Source organism: Triturus cristatus, chromosome 11 (assembly GCF_964204655.1).
Source record: "Triturus cristatus chromosome 11, aTriCri1.1, whole genome shotgun sequence".
NCBI lineage: Eukaryota > Metazoa > Chordata > Amphibia > Caudata > Salamandridae > Triturus > Triturus cristatus.
Genome location: NC_140594.1, coordinates 1,169,760,573 through 1,169,776,529, shown reverse-complemented (window position 1 = coordinate 1,169,776,529; position 15,957 = coordinate 1,169,760,573). Strand labels below are relative to the sequence as shown.

General features: G+C 48.3%; 1 protein-coding gene across 2 annotated transcripts in view; it reads right to left on the bottom strand.

Moving 5' to 3' along the window:
• Positions 1-2,721: 2,721 nt before the first annotated feature.
• Positions 2,722-15,957, bottom strand: part of UTS2B (urotensin 2B) — a 42,587-nt gene continuing 29,351 nt past the window's right edge. For both annotated transcript variants that reach the window (XM_085634113.1, XM_085634114.1), the window contains 3 exons: positions 7,424-7,461; positions 5,480-5,573; positions 2,722-3,429 (listed from right to left, as the gene is read on the bottom strand). In XM_085634113.1, coding sequence (XP_085490239.1) covers positions 3,404-3,429; positions 5,480-5,573; positions 7,424-7,461 — 158 coding nt within the window. In that variant the 3' untranslated portion in view covers positions 2,722-3,403. The remainder of the gene's footprint in view (positions 3,430-5,479; positions 5,574-7,423; positions 7,462-15,957) is intronic.

Sequence of the window (15,957 nt, the reverse complement as noted above, 5' to 3'; positions counted from 1 at the left end):
TGGAGGCTGTGTCTGCTGTGTCTAGGGCACAACGTATAGAGGTGTTTGTGATTGTTTTACCCTCTTGAATCAACTTGTTGGCTTTACTTTTATATTTTTCAGGAAGATGTTGCATTATGCTCTCTAATTCGTCATAATGAGCCCTGTCATATCTGGCCAGCAGTGCCTGAGTGTTTGCTATACGCCATATGTTGGTGGCCTGGGATGCTGTGCGTTTGCCTGAAGCATCTAGCAATTTTGATTCCGTGTCAGGTGGTGGTGCATCACCTGACGCTTGTGAGTTTGCCCTTTTACGTGCCGTAGAGACCACTAAGGAATTTAGTGGTGCTGGTCCTCTGATGTAAGAGGGATCTGAGGGAGCAGGTGTGGAGAAGTGTGGCTCAATGATTAGAGCGGCAGACCCTGATGCAGAGGTCTAGCCCGGGACCAGGGTTCAATTCCCCGCCTCAGCGGGTCTTGGGCTCAAAAATTCCATGGACCTGATAATTCTCGCCTCGGTGCCATTCCAATCATGGAGTCCCACTCTGCAACTCTGGGCAATAGCTTGCTTAATCTCCACAACGGCCCCCACAACGCTAAGGATGCCTTGCCTCCACCTTGGGGGTGCCCAGGAGTGGACGCCTCACAGGGAAAGCCAGGATGGGTTCCACAGCGGTATTCGTACAAGCGCCTTGAGACCCTTGCGGGTGAGTAGTGCGCTATACAAGTATCAATTTACATTTACATTTACAGGTTTGTACTTCTTCTCGATACGTGGGTTAAGGACCCTGGCTCTCACTGGGTCTTTAAAAACTTCTGCCGCATGCTTTACCACCCCTTTGAGCATGGGCAGTATGGAGGTGGATCTGTGTAGTATCGAATGTGTCTAGGAGGAAATCTTCCTCCACAGGGTCATTATGCATGTCCACCCCATGATAATGTGCTGCTCTTTGCAGATGATGGTTAAACCCTAGTGAATCTTCAGGTGGAGATGGTCTAGAGGGTTAATATCGTCTTGTGGGACGTTGGGAATATCTGGTATATGGTAATCGTCCCATGGGTCTGGAGATCCTGTAGGGGTGGGGTCTTGTGGCACATCCCCTGTATCATAATATGGGTTCCCATGATCATCATCGTCTGGAGATGGAGTAGGAGAACGAGGGGGTGGAGAGGGTGGAGGGGGTGGAGGTGGGGAAGGAGGAGGAGGTGGAGGAGGGGATGGTATTCTGAATGGAGAGTTAGCAGAGTCCTTCCTCTTTGGAGGTGGAGGCGGAGCCGGCTTCTCCAAATGTCTCTTTTTAGTAGAGAGCGTCAAATGTCCAGTTTTTGGATCCTTGGTAAGAGTCTTTTGCAAGGGATCCGGTGTAAATAACTCTGGTGAGGTAATTTGGTCCGTCGGCGTCGAAGGCGTCGGGCCGACGATTTTTTAGGTTTTTCCGTGCCGGTTTGTTTAGAACCCGGCTTGGGACCCTCCGGTCTCTTGGTCGGCGCCGAGATGTGCTTCGGCTTGGAAGTGTCGGGGCTGGTGGCCTTGTGTGGTTTGGTCGGCACCGAAAGTGGCGTCGGTGCCGAAGAGCTGGGTTTCGACACCGAGGGCTTCAGTGCGGAGCTCGGTGTCGAGGTGGAGTCCATCTTCTTTTTCGGTGCCGAAGTGTGTTTCTCGGCACCGCTGGCAGGCTGGCTCGAGCCTGAGCTGCCGGAAGGCTTACTTGGCTTCTTCACCGGGCCCGAAGGTGGGGTGTGTGAAGCAGTGTCTCTGGTCTTGCCTAGGCCCGGAGGCGAAGGCGTGACCGAAGCCTTTTTGGGTTTCGGCGCGGGTGTGGGAGGGGGTAGATTGGTACTCACGACCCTCTGCGCCGGGGTGATGTCCTCCACATCTGACTCGTCGGCCTCGGAAGCGCTGACGAGGTCCTCTTCGGTACGATGATGTTCCGGATCGTCGATGTCGTCTCCGAAGATGTCGACTGGAATGGACGTCGAGGAGTGTGCCATGTTCCTTCTGGCTCTTCGGTCCTGAATAGTCTTTTTGGATCGGAAAGACTTACAGGCCGGACAGTCTCCAGCCTCGTGTTCCGGTGAGAGGCAAAGGTTGCATACCTCATGAAGATCGGTATGGGGAAATTTGGACCCACATTGAGGGCACTTTTTGAATGGAGTTCTTTCCATGAGCCGGGACCGGAGCCTGGGTAGGCCCGAAGGCCGCCGTCGACGACTGGAACTGAAGGTTTGTGTCGATGAGAAAGCGCGTTGATTGAAGAGATCGTGATCGAAACAATACAGCGATTAGGGTGAGGATTGCGCGTCGATCGTCGAACTGGAAGCTGTTCGGATCCGGAGCGCAAAGATCACTTCCGAACCCGACCCGAAAAACAATCTAAGGATGGAGCCGAAGCCCATGCGCAATACGATCCAAAGGAGGAGTCACCGACCTCGTGACTTCCAAGGACTTTCCAAGAGGAAAAACAAACTGCAAACATCCGGGCCCAACACCAGATGGCGATCTATGCAAAAGTGTGTAATCTGCAGCTCATATGCCTCGAACACATTATTACCATTTATTTATCATGAACTCAGCTAACCCACATCCAGAGCCCAGTGTCAGAATGAGGTGGGCCGCTGCTGAGTGGCAGCAGCAGAGAGGAGTGATGGGCAGGGTGCTTAAAGGTTAAGGTGCGCATGTCTCTTTGGCCAGCTGTCTTGCGACGACCAGCCAGACATGCACACTTTAAACCTCTCAAGCCAGCTGTCTTGGACAGTTGGGTTGAGAGCAATCATAGGCCTCTAGTGCCCTTGGGAGATCTGAGAGAGCCTGTTCCATCCAGTCCTGTCGCATCTCTCATGCTGGCAGCATGACAGCAGCACCAGGATTGGTTAGGGGAGTTGGCTGGGCCCACGCTAGGGGAGAAAAGATCACAGGGCGGAGCGAGGACCTGCAGAAAGGTAAATGAGCTTATTTCCTATTTTTATGTATTGAATGTGTGCATGTGTGACCTAAATCACCGACATGCATTACATAACCCATGTATACACCCACCACCCATTTTCCCACCCTACCTCTCGGCATAGCTAGCAGCCGCCACTGACTAAAGATAAGTATGAACACACCCTTTGTCAGGTCTAGTGAGGGTGAGTCCCTGTAAAGGCACAACATGTCCCACAAGGTGGCCCTCCTTGTGACACAATGGTCTTCAAAGCACACTTTGGACCAGAGATAAGACCACCGCTGAAGGTGACCTGTGGTGGTACCTTCATCTTCAGTCACTCGCACAGTAGCAAAGATAATCAAAAGACATCATAGATGATTTACAAAAATAACGTTGCAGCTATCCGCCTTTATGTCGATGTTAGCTATAGATACAATCATCGCACACACGAAAGCACGGTCTTCTTGGGTGGAGGTTGGTCTGTGCAGTTTGAGGGGTCTTCAGACGCAGTACTTCCAGAAGCAGGCTGCAAACAAGAGAAGAAGCAAAAGTTACTGGTGGTGCGAAGCAAGTCCTCTTCTTAGAATGTTTTTAAGTCTGGCTTCCGGGGTTGTCTAGGAGACCTCAGTTATTCAAGTACTCTAAAATATGCAATTCGAAACTGAGTCCACCCTCTTCAGCCACTGGCTTTCATGTGTTTTTAAGGATTAGCCGTTACTTGCCCATCAAGGCCAGGCCAGTGTATGGGTGGTTACAGTGTCTGAGTTGTGTCCCATTTTGGTGATGGGGCATCAAGTAGTACTTTCCTAGACTTTAGCCACACGATCAACATGTTTTTGTATTTAAACCACTTTACCAGGAGCTGTAGGGAGCTCTCCAAGATGAGCTCTGGAGGGTTGTGTTGCCTTGCAGAATGAAATGGTTCATTTTCTTGCTAACTTAAAGTGTACCTTACAACAAGGTGGCCAGATTCACCAACAGCTGCCTTTGTAATGTTTCTGATCACCATTCTTGTGCACAGATCAAAATCCAAGAAACTCCAAAGCACAAAAAATGTTGCTCCTGCAACTTTTCCACCCTCTAGTGAAGTCACGTCATGGTGATTTTACGCCCCCACAGCTGTCAACCAAATATGATGTCATAGTGAGCCACGTATTTTACACCTGTAACAGCTTACATCTTTTACACCTTACATGAAACACTGTGAAATGGGGTGGTGAATCACAAACCCACTTGCACACACGTGCTAGTGACCAAGAAGTGAAGGGTATTCCTTCTTATATCGCTTACATTCACCTGCTCCCACTGCACTGAAACCGCGCCTCGTGCCACTAGATTGACCATGCAGTAGTGAAGGAAACAACGAACCACGGTAACCCCTGTCCAATGGACGTCGACTTAACTTACGTGGCGCTTGTCTCGCCTCCTTCCAGCATTCTCTACCTTGTTTAGTCCATTTCAGTTTATTTTAGACGATGCTGCAGCACTTTCTAAATCAGTCCAATTCAGGGCAAATTCTAACCCACCCTGACCTCTTTTTTAACACTTTTGGAACTTACTGCTACCCCCGTTGAACCCCTCCCAATTCGTTTTCTGGAGTAGGTTGAAGAGGGGGGGGGTGGGGGGAGTGCAACAAAATGGTGGAGGGGTGGGTCTGCCCTGGAGGGTTCCTCTGCAAAACATTGACACAGAAGCAGATCACAGAGTTGTTTACCATGAAGGTGGGTATAGGGAGAGAGGGAGGAAAGAAAAGCCTGGACTCACAGCATCTCCGCTAGCAAAACCCCTGCACATTTGGAGGAAAGAAGTTACTCTGCAATGACTGCATCGCCTGCCCAGAGCAAACCCCAGCAACCTCCCAGACAAAGGGCAGAGAAGAGGGCAGACTGGTTAAGATAATGTCCCTTAAGATAGAGAAGCTAGCCTTAGGGAGTTAGGAAGCAAGAGATGAGTGTGCAAGCCCTGACATACCAAGTGAGAAGAGGGGCAGACAGAGCAGAGAGTGCACGGATGAGGAGAGAAGGATGTGTGCAGTGATCTGTGCAGATAAGAGTCCCTGACAGTGAGCTGTAATGATGTATCTACAGGCTGCTTGAAAGGTTGATAGAGCTGGGCTAGAGTCAGTCATCTACCAGCAGTGATTGCCCTGTGAACTGACTGGAGGAACAGCCTTCTGGGTGCTTCCAAACCTTGGCTTGTTGATGGATCTCTGGATGCCTCAACAGGCAGGTCCACTCTTTTGTGGGTCTTTGAACCATCTGCAAACCTCTCACACTCAGAAGAAGCACCAACATCTATCACTCCTACACCAGAGGGAGGATGAGGGACATCTTCAGCATCAACATTCTGTAGTCACTAATTTGGACACAGTCGTAAGCTTCGGATGAACAGTGATACGAGAGCGAGTGGGTAAGATCTGTAACCCTAGGTGGACATACACGCTCTATCACATGTTACTAGTGACCTGCCGGACTCAACATCTCACCACCAAAGAAAGATTGTGCATAAGCAGTGGTACATGGTGATCCCTTTGAGCCTTGGTCTAGAGCCTAGAAGTTTTCACCAAGAGCACTCACCTCGTTTTTTAGGATGTGACGGCGACAAGTCCTGGATACCGTAGGGCGTCTCAGGAGATTTCCCTTGAAGAAGGTGTTCCTTCAGCCGTTCCAGCTGTTAAAAGTAAACACAGAGGGCAGTGAATCTACAGCCAAGGATACAGGCATCAAAGCACAGAAAGAACTGAGTTTAACAGAATCTCCAGTAAGATCAGCACAGACTATTGTGTGAAGAAAAGCCAAGGCGAACACAGACAAGTCGACCCCAGGATCGCAATGGGACTGAAAATTGGCCCGGCACCAGAACAAAAGGGGCCCCAATTATTGAGCCAGATAGCTAAATAAGTGCCCATGTTTGCAAATCAGGCTAGTTTTGAACTTGTATGGACACGCTGTATGGGTATTATGGGAGGCAGCATCCAGTTGTGTTTGCTGTAGGCAATGTTTGTGGTAAAATCAGGGAAATAAATAGTCAAATCCCGCTCATCTGGCCATAAAACAGGCCCTCGAACTGCTAAAAAAAACAGCTACACACTGACCTGCCAGACCCGCCCATTGGACACTACCTGATTGCCCTATAGGCCAGTCCGACCCGGTCCACCCTGTCGCTTCATACAACTCCAATGTTAATATGCACCTGTGCATGTAAGGGCATGAGGACGCGCTGGTCAGACGAATATAGCACAAACAGCACCTTGATCCTCTTGACTCCACAGACGTCCTCCGGTTTCCAGAATATTTCTGATAACCCATTGTTAACTTTACCAATATGGCGCCTGCATTGCCTCTTCACCTGGAGTCTGCTCACAGGGCTGGCAGCCATTAACAATAGGCCAATACAACCATGGGGTCATTGGCCTCCAGGAGCAGTCCCTAGACTCCCCTTGGGGTCACTCCACATCTGGTGGGGACCAGCTCTTGACTTTGTTAACAAACACTCCAAAATCATTCTCAACCACCATGTCACATCCAAAATAGGAAAGAAGGTCCCACCCTCGAGTACCAAAAAGCTAAGGACAGTCACTGAGGGCCATCATGATTGACACATAAGAGCTCTAAACAGGATGCAGAGGAAGAGCTTTAGAGATGTTTGGAAGACAAGAGACCATTCACCCCTCTCCCCTGGCCAACCTCTACCCCTTGCAGGAGCGAAGGTACTTCGTCTCCGGCTCTGCCTTTTCTCTCATTTATGCACCCACCCATGACATGCACTTGCCACCCTTCTATCTCTGAAGAGATACTTATTGTTTCTTGTAAGGGGTGTCCAAAGTGGGTCGAAAAGGGCCGGACAAAAGCCAAGGTTTTCGGATATCCAGGTAAAATAAATGCTGATATTTTAATCTTAATACAAATTATTTCCATCCTGAACATCTGACAGGACTCAGCCCTCAACGAACAATGTCACACAGCACTGGGACCCACCCTGACATGTTTTTGTGTGCACCAATTTTAGAGTGATCAATACAGTCTCAGGAAAGAATGTATTAACGTTTCATTTATATTACGACAAATGAAAATAGATCTTTACTACCAAAAAAAGTGCCAGGACCCAAAGTTTATTCTGCTGATTGGCTGGGTTGCCAGATAACGAGACTGCCTACTTTTGAGTCCCCCTTATGTCACTTACATCCACCACCCTACACTTCCTGTATCTTTATCATACCCTTGCAGGTTGTTTTCACTCGCTTAATGGTCTTGGCATTGTTTTCCTATCTTTTTCTTCCTTCTTTTTTTGTCCCCTTGTTACTATTTTATATATTTCTAATCCTTATTTTCTCCCCTTTTCTGTCTTTCTCTGAATCTTGATCAAAGTTTGGTAATGCAAATAAAGTCCTGGGCCTTAAACATGAGTGCCAGGACACAATACCTTCAACCAGGGGCACAGATGAGGCACTGGTCGCCTATAAAAGTAAGTTAACCTCCACACCAACATCTGACACAGACACAGCTGTACTCGACACTAACCTGCTCCAGCTGTTCCACTTTGTTCGCCATTTCCAGTTCTGCAAACACAAAACATACTGTTACCAAGGTTTGGGCTATTTCTTGCTCTGTGTTTAGCTGAACAAATGTTGTAAGAAAATTTCAAGTGAAGGGGGGATTGAATCTGAAATATCAGTAAAAACAGAGAAAAGGGAAAGAGAATTGAAATAGAAAGAGGACTTTTCATGCAGACTCCTCCAGTCGGAGATCCTGCCATGTTCTCTGGAGGACAGTCCACTTTCTATGTTTATCATTGAGTTTACAATTGTTTACAGTGCCGAGTAAACAAGACAAGCAGTTATCAGCAGATTACAGCACAGCTGCCAATGACAAGCTAAACAATGCATATAACATTAGAAACCTGTACTAAACAAGCACTGGCAAACCCAATAAGTCTTGCCTATGCAAAAGCTATTAGCTTTGGCAGTATGTTTTAGCCATGTTGCACACTAGTGTGGCTGCTCTTCAGTATGGCTAACCGTTAGTGGCATGGTGTGGGGTGGGGTAGATTGGAGTAGGGTAGATTGGGGTAGTGTAGAAATGGGTAGATTAGAGTAGCATGGAATTGGGTAGACTGGAGTAGATTGGAGGGGGTAGGTTGGTTTAGACTAGCATGGAGTGGTGTAGATTGCGATGGCATAGAGTGGGGTAGATTAGATTAGAGTGGAGTGGGGTAGAGTGGGGTATATTGTAGTGGGGTATATTGGTGTAGAGTGAGGTAGACTGGAGTAGGCCAGAATGCGGTGGTGAAGAACGGGCGGGGGAGATTAAGTGGAGAAGATAGGAGTAGATTGCAGTGGAGTGGGGTAGAGTGGAGTGGGGTGGATTGGGGTGAAATAAGGTGAAGTAGATTGGAGTGGGATAGATTTTGGACGATAGGAGTAGATTGGAGTAGATTTAGGTGGATTGCAGTAGATAAGAGTGTGATTGATCAGGGTATATTGGGGTAGAGTGGAGGGAGGTATTTTGGGGTAGATTGGAATGGGATAGATTGATGAAAAGTGGAGTATGGTGCATTGAGGTATATTGGAGTGGAGTGGGGTGGGGTAGAGTAGGGCAGATTGAAGTGGGGTGCTTGGAGTATGATAGATTGGGTGGTTTAGAGTAGTGTAGATTTGAATGGAGTGGGGTAGGTTGGAGTGGAGTGGAGTGGGGTAGATAAGAGTGGACCGAGGTACTTGGAGTGGGAGAGATTATGTAGACTAGAGTTAGGTAGATTAGAATAAAGTGGGATAGATTGGGGTAGAGTGGAGTTGGTTAGACTGGGGTAGATTGGAATGGGATAGAATGCAGTGGGGAAGTTCAAAGTGCGGTAAATTAGTGTGGAGTACGAGAGGATATGTTGAAGTAGATTGGAGTGGAATAGATTGGAGTGAAGTAGATTGAAGTGGAGTAGATTGGGCTAGACTGAAGTGGGGTAGATTGGGGTGGAGTGGGTAAGATTGGGGTGGAGTCGGTTAGATTGGAGTGGAATGGAGTAGATTGGAGTGTGATAGATTGGAGTGAAGTGGAGTGGGGTAGAGTGGAGTGTGGTAGATTGGGCTGGTGTAGAGTTGGGTAGATTTGGTGGATTGGAGTAGGGTAGAGTGGAGTGGGGTAGATTAGGTGGATTGCAGTAGGATAGAGCGGAGCAGGGTAGACTGGAGTGAATTAGAATGGGGTAGATTGGAGTGGAGTGGGGTACATTGTCGTGGAGTAGATTGGGTGGATTAGAGTATGATATATTGGAATGGTAGATTGGAGAGAAGTAGAGTGGAGTATATTAGAGTGAAGTGGAGTGGGGTAGATAGGGTTGGGGTAGGTTGGAGTGGGGTAGAATGAGTGGAGTGGTGTGAAGTGGAGGGAAGTAGAGTAGAGTGGCAGAGAGTAGAGAGGTGAGCCATGTCGTAGAGTGTCTTATAGTGGAGTGGCATGGCACAGAGTGGAGCAGAGTGTTGTGGAGTGAAGTGGTGTAGAGTGTTGTAATATAAAGTGGACTGGCATAGTGTGGAGTATGCATGCACACTTCCATTACAGACAACAAATTTCCAATTGAAAATGGCCTTACATTTGCACAGACATACAGTTTTACTGGACACAAATGATAATGTGTGGAAATGTCATCACCAAGGATATTGATTTGTTTTGATCTATTAAAATATTTGTTTTCACCACACTTAAGAATTGTTTTAAAAAGTGTTACATTTCTTAAGTTCTTATTCTGATCTATTCTGAAATATCAGCACAATTCATTTTTGTTGTGTGCTAGAAAAGATAACATCCTACAGCCTGTCCTCTCGCATGGGTACTCAGCGGGATGGATTGTCAAATAAATTCTCCCACTTTGAAGTCAATGAAAGAAAAGTAAACACCAAGTGCCCTTGGAATACAAAGCCTGACATGTGACCTCTGTCTTTGAATCCACAGCAAATGAGACAAGATAATAGCAAGATTTAAAGGCCTGTTTACAGATAGTGAGTACTCAGGAGGATACAGTAAATATGGACTGCTCTCAGGAGAGATGAAGTCAAGCTGGACAGCCTAAAACAACAACTATACAACAGAGCCAGATAAGAAAGATGCACTCTGTAGAGTGGCTCAACAAAAAGAAAAATAATAAGTCCCAAAAGTCTGAGCAGTGTAAGGACACAAGTACTTGGGCCATGCTCTAAGGGAGGGTCACATGCAAGAAGAGGGAAGTGGTGACCACAGAGCTGACCAGCAGGAAGCAAGCAATTGAGAGTGGCTTTGAAGCCCACCAATGGTAAGTAACGGGAGGGTTCCAAGCCCAGAAGCAGTAAACAAAATGTCTCTAAGAGGCAGTGCAGGCACTGTCTACGCGAGACCTAAAAATAAACATTTTCACTAATAATAATAAGAAGAAATGAACTAGTCGATTAGCCTTTGGTCTGTTGATGTTGGGTTAGCACACAGCCTACATTCATAGCAAGGGGTAATGGGCCAGCCCCTTCAGGTATTGGTTTGAAAGGAATGTCAATGACCTTTTAGACCAACAAACTGGACACCCTTTTTTACTGGAGAGCCAAGGAGTTTGAGAGGCGCCATTTGGTCTCTTTACTCTGAGTCTGCAGAGAACGTGAGGGGCCCTGACAGGCACCAATGGAGTCAGATAGCTCCTGCTGCAGCCTTTAGTGCCCATGGAAGGGCTGGTGGGCCAGAAAAGCAGCTACTTCCAGGCCACCCTGTCTCAGATCAGCAGTATCTGCGAGGCCCTGTGTTGCAGAGTGTACTTAGCATGAATATTTCCACCAGAGAACCACAGCCTCCCCCACACCCCTGGTGCTCCCAGGCTCAGTAAGGAGGTCAGACAACCTGCTGCCAAACCCTCTTCCTGAAGCATAGTCCAGAACCGAGCTAAAGCCATTCAGTGCCTCCCGTTCTCCCAGAGAGAAAGTCAGACACCACAAACGTCCATACAAGTACAAGTACATACACATTTCTAAGGGGAGTTCTTGTTGCCGAACTTATAATTCGGTCATTTCTACCAGGCGGCTGATTTCATGGAGGTTCGGTGTCTCAACGTATAATGTACCTGTTTCAGAAATCTCTGTTTGACCTCATAGTCACAGGTTCAAATCTCAGCAGCTCCACTCAATCTTTCATTCTTCTGAGGTTGATAACATGAGTATCAATGCTCCCTACTGGTATCCTCACTTGCCTCATGGTCACAGGTTCAAATCTCAGCATGTCCACTCAGCCTTTCATCCTTCCAAGGTTGGTAAAATGAGTACCAAGCAACAATGAAAATAAGTGCTAAGCAGAGCACCTTACTGGGTCATTATTTTCCTATGGCGAGTACCCTGCTCCCCTCACCCCCTAATTCCTGAGGTTGCCGGGTAAGTCATTTTGAATGCAGAGTGCCTGACAGCCCCTCCGTTTAGTTTCTCTTAAGAGATTACCATTTATTCAGCACAGGATGAAATTACGCGCTGCTTTAGTGCAAATCCCAGGGTAAGATCACTGTGTGTTTCACTAAGATGGCAGTCAGTCACCAAGCGCTTCTATGTGCAGTACAGCCGGGTGTACACCACATGGTGAGCTAACATAGGCATTGTGACACTCCCTTCTCTTAACTAGTATCAAAAAAGGGAATTGGACATATTAACAACTCGAATTTCTTTAGGAAAGACCCTTCTTTAAGACAAATAAGCAGGGTTTGGTGTTTTTATTTCACCTTTTTACTTTCACTGTCTGTCCTTTTGTTACAGCATGAATTCAATGCCTTTTTGTATGTCAAAAACTAACAGTGAAAGTAAAAATGTGAAATAAAAACACCAAACCCTGCTTATTTGTCTAAAAGAAGGGGTTTTCCTAAAGAAATTCACGTTAATAATACGTCCAATTCTCTTTTTTGATACTAGTTATTGGTGGCCTAGCTTGGATGTAAATACAGGCCCAACCCCCCTTGTTTAAAAAAACAAACTCCCTTCTCTTAAGACACTGGTGTCACAAACAAGACGGTGCCCCATAAGGACTGTTTTATGTGCTGAACCCTCGGTAGGGGACAGGAAGATCTGAGCTGTGATGGGAAGTGCAGACGAGGCCTCAGTATGAATGGGCACTTCTAATGACCTAGGTGCAGGAAAGTTAGATTGGTGGGGGGCGAGATTCCAGGGTGGCAGCTGCCAGGTTGTGGAATTCCCTCCCTGAACATATCAGGAGCTTAAACTCGAACTTGATTGGCCAAAGGCAGGTGAAAACGTGGTTATTTTCTTGTTAGTTTTCCTCGTGAGCTGCCGGGCCAATCATGCCTTAATCTGTTTATATCCCCTCAAGCCCCCACCCCGGCGATTCTTATCCGGTTCTGTGCTTTGACGCCGTCTGGTTTAATGCGCTTTTATAAATTCGAATTACAAATTACAATGTGGAGGACGCGAGGGGCCGCTCCAGGCACCTGGAAGGGTCCAAGGTGGGCCGGGTCATTACATACCTGGCAGGTGATGCCCCTTACTCCAAGACTCGCCCCTGGGGCGCAGTTGAATGTCCCACTGGTTCAGGCCTGGACCTCACCGCCTGTGACGTAAACTCACTAGTCTCCGTGTAACTGCTGAGTCTGTGGGTTCACAGTCATGTTTCGAGACAGTTGTCATCATGTTCCTCCCGAGAAGGGGGGCTGGTGGTCCCCCCACTGGGTTGTCAAGGATGCTGAGCAATGTTTGGAGATGCAAACCCAAATGCTACAAGAATTGCTATTTTGCACCTTCATCTATGGTGTTCACTATAAGTGGGAGTAGAAATGTATCTCAGGCACATGTTTGCAAGCAGCGAGCAGCTGGCTGTGTGTCTGTGGTTCTGCAGTTGCACCCACAGACCACAGAGTTTCCTGCACACATCCTGGTGAAGGGGCTTTCCATGGTCTAGCCTTATGAGACAAGACATGCTTCAGAGGAGCAAAGGATGGTGGAAACCACCTACGTGACACATCCCCCTCTGGTGAGAGCTGGTCATTCTGCCCCGAGAGTGAACTCAGAATAGGGAACTTCCCTCCTACACCCACACATAAGGTGGGGTGCTGCTCCTCCACATCAGTCTCACTTTATTGCACAACTGGGGGACTTTTTCTATAAACCCATGATGTAGAAGAGAAGTGCCGCTCTTCCAGAGATAATGAGTCCAACGAAACCAAGTCAATCAATCAAACATTTGTAAAGCGCACTACATACCCGTGAGGGTTTCAAGGCGCTGAGGAGGGTGTGGGGGGGTGCTGTTGCACTAACCGTGATAACTGCCGACGGGCAACGTCCGCCGAGTCCAAGCACCATCTGGGAATTCTTCTGTCTCAAGAGTGAGCTCCCAGCCCAAACCTCTCAGTCTGTGCTCGGGACATCCCGCAGAACGTGGAGGAGACAGAGCTCAAGAAATGGTGGCCGCCTGGTTACCGGCTCAGCTGTACTCCCCTCAAATGTATTCATTTGATGTGCACTACATTTTCAACAGGCATCTCTAGTCTACATTTAAAGAGAAGGACTCAGTTGCACATGGTGAGGACGCGTGCATAAAAGGAAAGCCTAACCTGTTAGATTTGTCAATGCTTATTGTGCATGTAGAGTTGTCGACCACAGTAAATAAAGCCTGACCTGTTGGCATTGTCAGTGCTTGTGCATGTACAATTGTCCACTGCAGTAAAGGAAAGCCTGACCTGTTGGGTTTGTCAATGCTTGTTGTGCGTGTTGAGTTGTCCTCTGCACTAAAGGTAAGCCTGACCTGTTGGCTTTGTCAGTGTCTGTCATGCACGTAGAGTCGTCCACTGCTCCGTGTGTCCCAGCTGTGATGTCCAGATGCCTGTAGCTCGTGGTCCAGCTCAGTAAGTACCGGGTACAGGCATCATTGAAAGGATGCACGGCTACTTTCTGGGCCTGTGAGAGACACACGAGCCATCATTCTCTTGTGATACTTTGTTTTTTGTGTAGCGGAGTTTCCTGTATCAGAAAGGATACAGCTCTGTTTTTTCCCCCAGAAGTTTCCTGATAGTGACAAAGATTTGTGCTGTTGTGTAGGTGAAAGAACTTTGTTGGGGATTATCTGCACAGTTTGTTTTGTAAATCTGTGTATGTGAAGAGGGATACATGACTTAGGGCCTGATTACGAGTCTGGTGGGACTCACGGGGCGCTGTAGTGGCGGTCTTCTGACCGCCCTATTACAACTAGGGCTGTCGGAACACCATTGCACCACTGCAACCGCCAGAGATCCCTGGCAGTGGCGCAGCGGTCTGAGGATGCAATATTCTTGGCGAGATCGCCAGAGTCCTGCCGAGCATATTACGAGTTTCCTCTCCCCCATGGTTTTCATGGAGAGTTCCTCCTCCATGAAAACCGTGGCAGAGAGGAAACAAAGGGCCCCCTGTTGCCTCTGGGCCCCCCTGAGTGCATGCACCCCAGTACCTGCACAGCATGAACTACACCGGTCCCTGCCGTGCAGGTTCTGCCTTTGACGTTTTATAGGCACTGCCGTGGGAATGTCAAACAACCGCCCGCCACTGACTGAAAAAGTCTTAATCTGGCGGGTGTTGTGCACACAGGTTCGGCGATGCAGCAGCGGGGCGTTCCCGGTCCTGCACGTCAGACACGTAACCTGGCCCGTAGAGCAGTTTCTTTACGTTTGGTTTAACCCCCATCGCCGTCCACGCAGAGTTCACATTTCCCTCAGTGATTCCTTATTCACACAGCAGTGCTATGAATCTACAGGTTCCAGTTCTACCAATGCAGCTCAGTGGGTTATGTCCAAGCGTGAGCGCTTTTATCTCTACCTTGTCTGTGGCTAAGGTATTTACCCCGGAGCAGTCTCCACCTGGGGGAGCTCCCCTCTCCCACAAACAGAGACCATCTAATTCACAATTAAACCTGACGTTGACCCTCATCCTGCCCACAGCATCCTGACAGTTTACACTTCAGAAGGCAAATCAAGTTGTAAAAGTGCATTAAAAGTTTGTTTTATTATTTCTTTTTTCTTTTTTTACAAAACACCAGCACACTATGTTAAGAAGAAACAAAAAACACATTTTTAACAGAAAATATTTCAAAAGTGAAGTATTTCCACTTTATATTTTGGTTCTGCTCTTTCAGTTATTTTAGTTTTAGCTCTTGAATTTTCTGCCATCACCCCCCCCCCTTGAGTTCTTTCTTTCTGTTCTTGAAACTGCACAGTATTGTGCACAAAACATAATTCTCCCTCTCGTTTGCGCACTGCTCCCTCCACAGCCATCGGCCCTGCACTACACTACGTCAGTGTATAGCTGCCACCACAGCCGTCGGCTCGGCACTAAACACCCCCAGCGCAAAGCTCACACCACAGCCATCAGAACTGCACCACACTCCTCCAGTGTACTGCTCCCACCACAGCCGCCGGCGGCTCTGCACCACACTCCTCCAGCACACTGCTCACACCACAGCCATCTGCTTTGCACTACACTCCTCCAGCATACTGTTCCCACTATAGCCGTCGACTTTGCACCACACTACTCCAGGGTACTGCTCACACCACAGCCGCCGGATCTGCACCACACTCCTCCAGCGTACTGCTCACACCACAGCCGTAGGCTCTGCACCGCACTCCTCCAGCATACTGCTCCCACTATAGCCGTCGACTTTGCACCACACTACTCCAGGGTACTGCTCACACCACAGCCGCCGGATCTGCACCACACTCCTCCAGCGTACTGCTCACACCACAGCCGTAGGCTCTGCACCGCACTCCTCCAGCATACTGCTCACACCATAGCTGTCAGCTCTGCACCACACTCCTCCAGCGTACTGCTCACACCACAGCCGTAGGCTCTGCACCACACTCCTCCAGTGTACTGCTCACACCACAGCCGTAGGCTCTGCACCACACTCCTCCAGTGTACTGCTCACACCACAGCTGTCACCTCTGCACTACACTCCTCCAGTGTACTGGTCTCACCACAGCTGTCGGCTCTGCACCACACTCCTCCAGCGCACTGCTCACACCATAGCCATCGACTTTGCACCACACTACTCCAGGGTACTGCTCACACCATAGCTGCCGGCTCTGCAAC